The sequence below is a fragment of the Sardina pilchardus genome, chromosome 19 (assembly GCF_963854185.1).
Source record: "Sardina pilchardus chromosome 19, fSarPil1.1, whole genome shotgun sequence".
NCBI lineage: Eukaryota > Metazoa > Chordata > Actinopteri > Clupeiformes > Clupeidae > Sardina > Sardina pilchardus.
In genome coordinates, this window is record NC_085012.1 from 32,137,612 (window position 1) to 32,151,071 (window position 13,460).

The following is a 13,460-nucleotide window of genomic DNA, read 5'->3' on the forward strand; positions in this document are numbered from 1 at the left end:
TTTCGTGAATGCATGTGTCAACCACAACAGACAGCGCGATAGGTGGCGCTATAGAGTCCCTGAGCCACACCCTAGGCCAGAGCTCTGTCTCTGAGTAGTTTTACCAATTCCACACGTATCTGCCAAATTTCAAGAGTTTTAGAGCATGCCAAGTTGGTGAAAAAGGGCCAAAAGGCCGTGGGACAGGTAAGGAGGAAAAAACTATAATAATAATAATAATAATAATAATAATAATAATAATCTGAGCAAAAACAATAGGGCCTTGCACCTACGGTGCAGCCGCTGCTACAGCGGCCGCACCTCGGTGCTCGGGCCCTAATAATAATAATAATCTGAGCAAAAACAATAGGGCCTTGCACCTACGGTGCAGCCACTTTCAGTGGCCGCACCTCGGTGCTCGGGCCCTAATAATAATAATAATAATAATCTGAGCAAAAACAATAGGGCCTTGCACCTACGGTGCAGCCACTTTCAGTGGCCGCACCTCGGTGCTCGGGCCCTAAATATAGCCGCAAGCGGCGATGGCGGGCCCGAGCACCTGCGGTGCGGACCCGTGACATTTTGGAATCTAACAAAGCAACATGTGTGGGTTGGTGTGCATGTGCATGAGCAACACACATGCCCACTAAATTTGGTTAATTTTCTTGAATGTATGTGTCAACCGCAACAGACAACACGCTAGGTGGCGCTATAGAGTCCCTAAGCCACACCCTAGGCCTGAGCTCCGTCTCTGACTAGCGATAGCAATACTAAAGCAGTCCACTAAATTTGGTTCATTTTCGTGAATGTATATGTCAACCTCAACAAACTTTACACTAGGTGGCGCTATAGAATCCCTAAGCTACACCCTAGGCCAGAGCTCTGCCTCTGACAAGCGATGGCAATAACACACAAGCCCACCAAATTTGGTTCATTTTCTTCAATGTATGTGTCAACCACAACAAATTATGTGCTAGGTGGCGCTATAGAGTCCCTAAGCCACACCTTAGGCCAGCGCTCTGTCTCTGAGTAGCAGTAGCAATTCCACATGTAGCTGCCAAATTACATCCAAATTAGTCACTGTTTTCTGCCTTTAACACCAACTTCCTGTTTCTTTAATAAGACGCCATAATACAAACCTTCGCCATTTCAATATACTTTTGAAATTCAAAAATCTGGTCGCAATTTCTCTTGGGCAACCCCTCAAGATCATTTTACTGCTGAAATGACATGATTTCGATAAACTGTCTAGGAGGAGTGTTTCAAAATATGTATGAATGTATGTGTCAGCCGCAACAGACAACACGCTAGGTGGCGCTATAGAGTCCCTAAGCCACACCCTAGGCCTGAGCTCCGTCTCTGACTAGCGATAGCAATACGAAAGAAGTCCACTAAATTTGGTTCATTTTCGTGAATGTATGTGTCAACCTCAACAAACTATACACTAGGTGGCGCTATAGAATCCCTAAGCCACACCCTGGGCCAAAGCTCGGTCTGACTGGCAGTAGCAATAACGCACAAGTCCACCAAATTTGGTTCATTTTCGTGAATGTATGTGTCAACCACAACAGACAACACGCTGCTAGGTGGCGCTATAGAGTCCCTAAGCCACACATTAGGCCAGCGCTATGTCTCTGAGTAGAAGGAGCAATTCCACATGTAGCTGCCAAATTACATCCAAATTAGTCACTGCTTTCTGCCTATAACACCAACTTCCTGTTTCTTTAATGAAACGCCATAATACAAACCTTCGCCATTTCAATATACTTTTGAAATTCAAAAATCTGGTCGCAATTTCTCTTGGGCAACCCCTCAAGATCATTTTACTGCTAAAATGACATGATTTCGATAAACCGTCTAGGAGGAGTGTTTCAAAATACATGATGTGCAAAAATCATAATCATAATCATAACTCAAATTCTTCTAATATTTACTATAGAGTGTAAATGTAAAAGTTGTTCAGATTTATAGAAGACACATGCCCACCAAATATGGGCCATTTTCGTTAATGCATGTGTCAACCACAACTGACAGCGCGATAGGTGGCGCTATAGAGTCCCTGAGCCACACCCTAGGCCGGAGCTCTGTCTCGGAGTAGTTTTACCCATTCCACACATATCTGCCAAATTTCAAGAGTTTTAGAGCATGCCAAGTCGGTGAAAAGGGGCCAAAAGGCCGTGGGACAGTTAAGGAGGAAAAAACTATAATAATAATAATAATAATAATAATAATAATCTGAGCAAAAACAATAGGGCCTTGCACCTACGGTGCAGCCGCTGCTACAGCGGCCGCACCTCGGTGCTCGGGCCCTAATAAGTCCACCAAATTTGGTTCATTTTCGTGAATGTTTGTGTCAACCACAACAGATAACGTGCTACTAGGTGGCGCTATAGAGTCCCTAAGCCACACCCTAGGCCAGAGCTCTGTCTCTGACTAGCGATAGCAATAACACATAAGTCCACCAAATTTGGTTCATTTTCGTGAATGTTTGTGTCAACCACAACAGATAACGTGCTACTAGGTGGCGCTATAGAGTCCCTAAGCCACACCTTAGGCCAGAGCTCTGTCTCTGACTAGCGATAGCAAAAACACATAAGTCCACCAAATTTGGTTCATTTTCGTGAATGTTTGTGTCAACAACAACACATAACGTGCTACTAGGTGGCGCTATAGAGTCCCGAAGCCACACCTTAGGCCAGAGCTCTGTCCCTGACTAGCAGAAGCAATTCCACATGTAGCTGCCAAATTACATCCAATTTATAACCTTTTTTCTTCTTATAACACCAACTTCCTGTTTCGTAATAAGACGCCATAATTCAAACCTTCGCCATTTCGATATGCTTCGAAAATTCAAAAATCTGTTCGCAATTCCTCTCGGGCAACCCCTCAAGATCCTTTTACTGCTCATATGACATGATTTCGATAAACCGTCTAGGAGAAGTGTTTCAAAATACATGATGTGCAAAAATCATAATCATAATCATAACTCAAATTTGTTTAAGATTCACTATGTAGTGTAAATGTAAAAGTTGTTCAGATTTATACAACACATCTGCCTACCAAATTTGGTTCATTTTCGTGCATGCACATGTTGTCAACCACAACAGACAGCGCGGTAGGTGGCGCTATAGACCCCCTGAGCCACACCCTAGGCCAGGGCTCTCACTCTCAGTATCAAATGCAATTCTACATATGCCTGCCAAATTACAAGAGTTTTGGAGCATGCCAAGTTGGTGAAACGGCCAAACGGGCTAAGACGAAGAAAGAATAATAATAATCTGTACAAAAACAATAGGGCCTTGCACCTACGGTGCAGCCACTTTCAGTGGCCGCACCTCGGTGCTCGGGCCCTAATAATCTGAGCAAAAACAATAGGGCCTTGCACCTACGGTGCAGCCACTTTCAGTGGCCGCACCTCGGTGCTCGGGCCCTAATAATCTGATCAAAAACAATAGGGCCTTGCACCTACGGTGCAGCCACTTTCAGTGGCCGCACCTCGGTGCTCGGGCCCTAATAATAAGAATAATCTGAGCAAAAACAATAGGGCCTTGCACCTACGGTGCAGCCGCTGCTACAGCGGCCGCACCTCGGTGCTCGGGCCCTAACTAATGAGACTAGCCATATTATTCATAGCTACCAGCGTCTGTTCTACATTACAATCCTATAGAGTAGACGGTGTTTTTTGAAAAGTCTGGAAAGAAGGAAAACTGTAATGTGTGGCAGACTAGCACTTGGGAGCACTTCGACTCGGCGCAGTAATATCATCTATCTTTGGAGTGAGGATATTACTGCGCTGAGTCGAAGTATGCCCAAGTGTTATTCCGCCACACAATGTAGTTATCCCTCTGAACCGCTTAGAAATGCACCATATTTTATTTTGTCTCACCATACTTGGTTGTGTGACTACTCGTGGAACTGTGGGAAAATGTGAAGGTGTTTTGTCGCTTCACACTTCATCTCTGTTTGGATCCTAATGAATGAACTGGGCTAGCTAAGTGCTATCAAAGTAGCGCCACGCGCCAGAGCCTCTGAGTGCACGCATTGAAACGTGAGAGGTATGTAATCAACTCTTCTTAGTTAAGGGAATAATGTAGTTTAATATGAAAAAAAAACAAAAAACGGTGAAGTGTTCCTTCAGGTAGTAAGAATGTTGGATTACTGTAACTGCACATAAACAAAATGATAATAAAGGATTTAGTGGTTCATCAGCGTGGGGAGAGATTTGTTGCAGCTGTTATGCCATTTTAGTTCATTTAATTAGTGCTGCAATCATGCAGCAAAAAGGGCTGCATATGGGTAGGTCCTGTAAGCAATGGAAACACAACGGTTGAAAGGGTGAATACCAAAGCATTCCTTTACCTGGGCACTGGGCCGTATACCTGTAATGAAAACGGGCCTATTGGAATTGCAATGGGATTAACAATATTATAGAATAATTAAAGTTACATGTGAAAACACATATACAATATGTTAAAAACTAAATCAGAGACCACACTACAGTCTTGACTTATTCATTACACTGCTTAGGAAGTTCTGAAGAGAGATAGTGCACATATAATAGAAATGTATACATATAAGAAATCCATCACCTGTGCCAGAGCTGGGAGGAACAGCAATGAGAACTGTAAAAATGAGACAGAGAAGAGACACCAATGACCACTCCCTTAACTGAACGGTGGATCAGTTGCATACGCCTTAAAATGATGTGAACATTCAGTCTGCTTGAGTAATCTGACTCAACTAACAACTGGTGACAACAGTAAAGAGTTAACCTAGATGAGATGCCTACCTACTAAAATAAAACAAAAAAAACAGAAACTATCTTCTTGAGAGTGCTACGAAGATGCACAATTCTATTACAACCAACATGCCTTGATCAGGGTTATCTTTGTCTGACTGTCTGTCAAAGGCCTACCCTTGACCACCAGATGAGTGCGAGTTATCTGATTTATACAAGTCTGGTTTGCCTATGTAGTCTTGGTGATATACTTTCAGAGGCTCTGTAGGTGGAGACAACAGATCCTGGCTGATGAAGAGTCCCCTATTGGTCAGCAGGAACAAGTAACAGTTGGTCAGCTTCAGGTCCACAATGGATATGCCGGTGCATCCTGATGTACACACTTAACAACAATAAAGTAAACACATAAACAAGACAAATTATGTTCAATTGTATTGACCAAGCTGAATCAACAATGAGACTTGTACATTAAAATGAACATTAATATAACTATGAGAGGCGTAAGAGATGCTTATGTGCATGAATTTAACATCTGTCCAAAACTGGCCATGTGTATAAACATGAAGAGCAGATGCAGAAGCCTCTAAAAGCGACTTCCATCAAAAATGAGATAACAATGGTGAGCAAATGCTCTCCACACATAGTATACATTAATTAAATCATTTAGCTTAAAAACACGCTAAATACCAATTTCTTCCTGGTCTGAAATATTGTAAGCAAAACTCTACAGGAGCCTAATGCAAAATGTTAATATAAAAGAAAAGTGCTTTGACGTATTTAGAAGATTTTGCATCTGAACCTTTCCCAAAGACTTACAATCATTGATCAAACCACACAAAGTTGTGGTAACGTTGAACCATCTGCCACTGGATGTGAATGCTGAATTGGTAACACTAAGAATAACTCCTGCAAAGTTAACAAAACAGTGAACACATCAAACAAAAACAATATGGCATTTCACAACCACTTCTGATTTGAGGTCCTGGTATCTCCACCAACCTGTGTGTCCTCCTGTTCGGAAAATGGGTGCCATTACAGCCACATCACTGGCACATGGACTCTGGGTAACCCGTATTTTGGTGATAAGAGGCTCATGTGGTTTGATAGACTGCGGTGAAAGCTCTTCACCGATGGTCCACTGAAGAATTGGCTCTATCAGAAATACTATCACGTTACTAATCACAAGAGCAAAACACCTGGCACAACATCATTAACGGAACATCCAATACATTGGTGTATAATTAAGAATCTCCCTATTCAATATCGAGCCATATAAAAGACACTAGACACACACACATCCGAATGAATGTTAGAAATTCTAAATATATCAGCCATGTTCCTGCACAGCTAGAAAGAGAATCTGTGTTAGATCTTTCCCTGTGGTCCAAGGTCCACTTCCCTCACCTCGGGCCACGTCCAGCAGTGTTCCCTTCAGCGTCTCAAGCAGCTTAGCTTTCGCATTTAGCGCTTCAAAGCCATGGAACATGCTAATCTCAAAATACCATTGGTCCACGGGGGCGATCTCTATCCAGGGACAAAGCAAAATTTAGGACGCAAAAGGTTGGGAGATGTAACAATATCAGCCATGATAAGAATGCAGATAGATGGACATAAGCATAATCATAATTCACAAGATAAGAAACCAAAAAACAAAGTCAATAGGGCCACTACAGCCCCTTGCGACCCCTGCACCTGTCATGATGGTTATGTTGTGTCTTGGCACAGTGGCACGCCATGTGGTTGTATTCTGACAACACAAACAAAAGAAAAGACAAGTGAGGGAGAGAATGGCTAAAGATTTAATGAGCACCAAAGAAAAGGAGAAGAGATCATTTCGATTTTTTTTTTTTTTTTTTAAATGTGTGACTGAAAAAGTAATTTGCAAGCTACATTTCCACAACCATCATAGCACAATATCACAGAATAGGGGAAAAGCATTTCAAGCAAATTAGTATAATTCATGCTTGCCATGTTTAATTCAAATGTGAAGGATAAGACATTGGTGCGATTGGAGATCTCGATCTTGGGTAGCAATCCGGCTGCAGCATACAGGTTAAGCTGGTACTGAGACTGCCGACTTGATTTTGAATTAGTGACCAACATGCAATCCACTACCTGTGGATCAGAGGAAGGCTTCTATAAGACTACAGTTGAAGCAATGCTTTAAAAAAAAAAAAAAACTTCAGCAATCACATTTTTAGTTCTTAGAAACAGGGGCTCTTTCTCAAAGTCAAGGTGGTATACTTCAGCCTAGCCTAGAAATCTAGACGCCCCTAGCGGCAGCAAATGTAATTTGGCTGGCGGGGCAGTCTAGGCACGATCCATAGAGCTCCAGAGTCCCGCCCCTCCTCCGAGAGAGGTGCTTGCCCGGAAGTAAATTTCTCATTCATTTCTCCCATTGACTTCTGGAAAAATTCGGATATAAAGAGTTTTAGACCATGCCTTAGGCTAACCAGCTCCGATGTGACTCTTAAGCATATAACTTATAATTTCGAGTGAAAAAATCAACAGAAAATGTAAAAAAAGCGAAAGGTACAAGACTGTGTACATATCTTAAATTCCGAGATGCCTTGCAAACATACACACATTTCCAACATTTGCAGCCTAACGATAGTTCAACATGGTTCCATATTAATCTGAGAAAAGAAGATGATTACTTCCTACCGTTTCCATTGACTAAATTCAACCTTCAAGATGAGAAAACTTTCTTTTTTGGAAGACCACACATCGGTCCTGACAGCCCTGCAGCCATTATAAGTTTTGAAGTTCCAGCGAGAGTAGCTGGACGATAGGCGCGGGAAAAGTTGAGTACAGTTTGTTTGGGATTGCCATGGCAACGGCGATCTCTACCAATCAAAGGCTCTGCTTTCACCAGTTTTACACGTTAGGGTGTCGGGTAGTGTAGTACTCTCTCGCTAAATCGTGAATAAAGCATTGTTTTCTCAAAACAAGGTTGATGCCCCCCATTAACTTTTGACATCTATATGAGCAGGTATAATCGCTTAGTCACATCGTAGCTGGTTTTAAGTCTACCATGGACGGTTACGATGTTATGGCTTATTCTCCAGTTGTCAATGGAGAAATTGTATTGGCGTATTATGGGCTTATCGGTGTCTAACCTCTTTTGGAGGAATAGGCCTAATATGGTCACTACGGTCAATGTAGGGGGTCATGATATACAGTACCTTTATCCTGTGTGAAAAGTTGCTGCACAACCATCATCTTGGTAAACTATCCTACCTTGAGCATACACCGTATGCCATAGCCACTGTATTGCTGTTCTTACTGCATCTTGAAATGTCTTGAAAGTACACACAGTGTAACCCTCTTTTTGTCCAAAATAAATAGCAAAATCTCTCTAAACCAGCTGTTTAGATACTCAGTAGCCTATATGCCTTTTAAAGTTTTGGTGAATTATTGGCACACCAATAATAATGTAGACAAAACAATGACTGCTGCCAAGTACAAACAAATGCTGGGAATACCATTTTTAAATGTAGGCAATTTATTATGTCCAACTAGCTCTTATATAAGACGACAGCTCAAGTCAACACATTATTTGTGTAGGCCTATATTTTAAGCTAGGCTACATGTATGATGGTATGATGTGTGGGTTTTTTTTCCCCCTATCATTATTACCATTAATATATTGGTTCAATTAATTTAAATGCCTACTGTAGCACTTCTGGCCTAATAGATTCCTACAAGTTTTTTGTCAAGGCAAGTTGCTGCACTGCCAGCTACATCTAATCCAAACATAGAAGGCCAATAATAATAGGATCTATTCTAGTTGGTTGGTAATCCAAATGCAAAAAAAGTATAAAGGCTAAACCAAAATTATGCTAATTGGGATTAGCCACGTTGCTATTAACTACAATGAAAACGGTGCTGACAGCTACTGCAATAAGGCCATAATTTCCTATACAACTACATAAACAACAGAACATTACTTGAAATTAACTTTACTCACGTAATTGTCTTGGCATAATGGGCAAAGTAGGCTAGTCATTGAAACTTCTGTTATGCTCCACACAGCAGACAGATGTGTAGGCTACTCTTTCCGACACTTTTAAGACAAGGCTAGTTTTGGACATGTTGCGGGAGACATAACGAGCCGATTGATCTGACTATAATCTTGATTTTATTGATGATGTCAGCAGAGCCAGCTTCTATAAGCCATCGAGTGGTGTGCATGATGAACGAACCTTAACCATATGCCAAGCGGTGGACAGGCGTGTGTAAAATATCCCTTTCAGAGCGAATGCAATACAGTAGGCTATGGTGCGCGCGCTGCTCCATTGGCTTTGCGTGCGCAGCTTTCTCATATGTCTACACTAAAGGCTACTGTCTCATTTACGTATTCGGTAATTTCCATACAGAATTATCTTTGATGAAATTATAATCAGACCGTCCAACGGACCCCCCCCCCCCTTAAAAAAAAAACCTCATCGGATCTACACGATTCACCCAAGTCCCCCAGACAGCCGTGAAAAAAGGCGGCATCCGCCAAAAGGCGCACCGTTTATGAATAGCTGCTAGAGCTTAGGAGCTGAGAGCTGGAAAATAAAGCGATCCCATTGCGCATGTCATATTTTGTACCGCTCTGTGATACATCTAGTTTCATAAATGCTTCACTTATCCAAAGAATTGAATTCAAACGAGGTAGAGACATTTACCCATTTTTAACTGTTTTTTTCCCGTAGCCAACAACAACTACATAGAAAACTGCTAGTGCTACCAGCACCTTCAGTCAGTTTATTTTTTTGTCTGCTAAAATGAATGAACGGTATGTGAACAATCAGTTCTCCATGACTTACCAAATCTTCTAAACCCAAGTATAGTCGATGTCTGCCAGTATCATTAAAACACCGAATAAAATTCTGACTTCCATCTAGAAAGAACAGAAACCAAAGTAAATAAAAAATCGAAAAGGCCTTCACTGATAACTTCACATTACTTTTACGTAGTAGCTGCTAGCTACTATTTTACTTTGACTTTAGCTGCTAGCACTAGCTGCTAGTGATGTTATGTTAATAATGTTAGCTGCTACTCACCATCAGATTCAGCACACACGGTCTGAATTCCAGTCAATAAAATAGCAAGAACCAAATATTCCTGGTGATAATATGCATACAACATAAAACGTTGTGTAAGTGTTTTTTTCTTTCACAGAGCAGACATTAGTTTGTGTAGCTTATCGTTAGTGTTACAGGAACTTAGCTAGCTAGCCGCTAGTGCTATTAGCCAACAAAACTAGCTTAATTAAGCAAACAGTAAAATCGCCAACCTTAAATGAAAATCTGGCCCAACAATGAACCATCTTTGAATCCCACAACAGCATCTGGGAGTGTGTCGCACTTCCCACACTTCGGATTTTCTTCTTATTTGAAAAAACTCCCATAATACTAGTTCAAAGCTAATGTTAACTCTGCCTCCTCTTGGTGAACCTTCCAAAGCGCGCCAGCCGCCAGTGTGTCACTTTCCAACTGAAGTCTAGCAACTGGTGCAGTTTGAAACAGCACTAGAACCAAAGATCATAGAGCGCTACGCGCAAGATGGATCAGTTAGGCTACGTCAAACAATGAAGTACGCTCTGAGTTCGACAGGGCGCCATTTTAGTAAGCTCAGCACAACATTTCAACATTTTTTTTTTAGCCTAAGCCTACTCGGTAATGAGCTTCAAGATCTGGCCGTGTGAAAGGCATGATTTATTATTTTTCACCATTCCACTGAATAAGGATATAGGCTATTTAGGCATTTATTTAATCCGATAATAGCCTAGTTATTGCGCTGGTAAATAAATCACATCAATTCCCATTGGGAGATAGGCCTACTGTTAAGCTAGCTAGCAGGCAAACTAACTTAGCAACGTTATTATCATCTTTTTTCTTTTTTTTCTACCCTTACTCTAATGAAAGTCCAGATTGTTTGCTGCTGCTCTTTTCCCCATAGACAGCTTCGCCCATAAACAATTCCCCCCCTAAACAGTTTAGTTTCCTTCATCCAAGCTGTCAGCTGTTCCATAACGTTACTTTCACTTGATGGCGATTTCAGAGATTTGGATTCTGTGAGGCTAGCTAGCTCTTTCCAGTAATCTCCAAAGTCTCAGGAGAGTTGAACAACGACAGGTAGGCTACAGACTATCTTCTTTATTAACATGAAGCAGCTCATATCGTTAAACACGCCGCCTCCAGTGTGAAAGCTTGTTGTGCAGTGTGAAGTAACCTAGCTTGGTGCCTGTAGCCATGGTCGTTTGCCAGACGCATGTTTTTTATTGCACCTAATATCTTTCGTTGTCAACTGACCTGAGCGAATACAGTAGGTTCATTGTAGCCCATATTCTGTCTTATTTCTCTCAACTGCAACATTGACAGACAATTGTAGCCTATAGCCACGAGCTATTAGCCTAGTGTATTAAACTTGGTCTAACGGTATCGTCTTTTTCATAATTGGTTGCTGTGCTGTGTCGTTCATAGTATGTGAGCGCAAAGTGTCGTGGCCAGAGCCATAGAGAGAGCTGGTCGTGGCCACATAGGCTACAGTTGGGACATAAAATAGTTTGACAAAGTTAAGGCATGTTTAGTATGGCAGTTCTATCCATAGGCTGTATGTCTATCAGACTGTTTATTTAAGGATTTCCAATGTTGTGGTCGAAAGCGGCACCTCGTGGTTGTTACACTAGGCCTACATTTAATAGTTCACTTGGTGAAAGGGTGAACATTTATAGGCTAATGTATGTGTGCTTCTAATGGACAAATTAGTTATGGAGCTGTTAAATTTGTTATCATATGTTGCCAGCAATACCGCTATTGAACGTATGCTGAATGGATGTTGCAGCCTAGCCTAATTTATACCTCGGAAATATTATATATCGTATTTATGCAATATATTTAACGAGTCTAGACATGGTGTTGTCTGACCGGTTTCTCGTAATTGGAACAAATAGCTTTACCGAATAAATATTGTTCATATTTTAGGGTCAGCGCCATAGCCATAGACATATATATCTATGGTCAGCGCGTCTGTGACGACACCTGAGCTTACTAAAATGGCGCCCATGGAGCTAGAACAATGGTTAGAACGTACTTCAACATATTCCATGTATTATCCGGCCACTGATCTATCTTGCGCGTAGCGCTCTATGATCTTTGCTAGAACGTGAATGATGAAATATGTAACAAATCGGACTGGGATGAATCATCATGACCAGTGTTGCCAGATTGGGCTTCTTTATCATCTAGTCAGGTAGAACTTTGTGGAATTTGGGCATAAGTGTGACATAAGGTACTAATGCAATTTTTTTGCATAAATTGATAGTTTAGGGGGTGTCCTTTCAGAATCTGATGGGTGCCGCTCCGGCACCCTTGAGCATTTTCTTTAAAATGACATCATCTGCCACACCCCTTTTTTATCATAGAAAGTCGTCTAAATATACATTAACAGATAAACCCATCGTGTATGGTATCAAATTAAAGCTCTTCTCATGCAGGAATCAGCTTTGACCATCAAAAAGATGGAAAAAAATAGTTCAGGTCCCTTCAGAGAACAAAATACCATTTGCAAAGTGACCTTTAAGGTCAGCTTACGTTCCTTTTTGCCGCATAATAGCTGACTCTAAATCATGTCATATTTGGTATTAAATTGAATAAATGATGGAACTGCCATTTAGCCTAATACAGTGATTCTTAACCACAGGGCCGCAGCCCAGACTTACGGTGATTCTTAACCAGAGGGCTGCAAGAAGAAATGTTCAGTGTTGCACCTGTTGGCCGCAAGGGCCGCGGTACTGGGTAGATTATCAAATGAAGACATCAGAGATATGTAATGCATGAGACTTAATTCCACTCACCAGAGGTGGAAAAGTCCAGCTTCAGAAAGTAAAAGTCCTACCACATATCTGTGCCAACCACTCACTCAAACAAGCTGATTCTATTTAGCACAACTCTTCAGCCAGGTCAAGCAGCTAATTGATGAGATCACCTGTTAAGTGCACAGGTAGAACCAACATGATTGGACTTTTACTTTCTGAAGCTGGACTTTTCCACCTCTGCCATTCACCTTGTGGGTATATCCGTATCGAGGATATGTACTGCAAATGCTGCTAGCTACGTTAGCACATTGTCGTTATACCTATGCACTCACACGAATCCTTACAAAACTGCTGGGATTCTGACACTACACATTTCACTAAAGGGGAGACTTGCCCAACGTGTTAGAATGAATGGATGGCCAGAAGTTCATCGCCAGAAAGCTACCATTAAGTGAATCCAGCCATGTCTAAAAACAAATACCGTTAACGTAACGTAATGAAATTGCACTTGTGAAATGTCTACCAATAAATACAAAAACGCTGCGCTTTTTGGATGTGAATGATGAATATTAAATGGGCCCCGGGCCACTTTCTACTATAACAAATGGGGCCTCAAGGTTGAAAAGGTTATAGAACCCCTGGCCTAATACATACAGGAATACAATCATTCAATAGTAATTCATTTTATTGTGAATATTATAGCAAGTCTGATGTACCCTAGTTAGCATGTTAGTTATAATTTCCCTTGAATCTGTCACTGAATTTGACAGCAATGTTGTGAGGTACTTCCCAGGTAGTTAAGCACATTAATTATGACTGTCCTTGGATTCCCCCCCCCAGAATTACAGAAAACAATATTTTTCATCCTATCATTCTTTTAATGCTTTAAGAATAGACACCAAACGGGGTAAAGACAGCTGTCTTCTCTCTATC

The 13,460-nt window shown here is 41.4% G+C and overlaps 1 protein-coding gene across 2 annotated transcripts in view; it reads right to left on the reverse strand.

Annotated features, from left to right (window-relative positions):
• The window catches only part of LOC134066228 (cation channel sperm-associated auxiliary subunit beta-like), a 195,924-nt gene extending 185,711 nt beyond the window's left edge, over window positions 1–10,213 (reverse strand). For both annotated transcript variants that reach the window (XM_062521483.1, XM_062521482.1), the window contains exons 1-10: window positions 10,005–10,213; window positions 9,772–9,832; window positions 9,535–9,608; window positions 6,686–6,832; window positions 6,410–6,464; window positions 6,122–6,241; window positions 5,717–5,869; window positions 5,534–5,623; window positions 4,969–5,099; window positions 4,569–4,601 (exon numbers count right to left, since the gene is read on the reverse strand). In XM_062521483.1, coding sequence (XP_062377467.1) covers window positions 4,569–4,601; window positions 4,969–5,099; window positions 5,534–5,623; window positions 5,717–5,869; window positions 6,122–6,241; window positions 6,410–6,464; window positions 6,686–6,832; window positions 9,535–9,608; window positions 9,772–9,832; window positions 10,005–10,118 — 978 coding nt within the window. In that variant the 5' untranslated portion in view covers window positions 10,119–10,213. The remainder of the gene's footprint in view (window positions 1–4,568; window positions 4,602–4,968; window positions 5,100–5,533; window positions 5,624–5,716; window positions 5,870–6,121; window positions 6,242–6,409; window positions 6,465–6,685; window positions 6,833–9,534; window positions 9,609–9,771; window positions 9,833–10,004) is intronic.
• Between the last annotated feature and the right edge of the window lie 3,247 nt (window positions 10,214–13,460).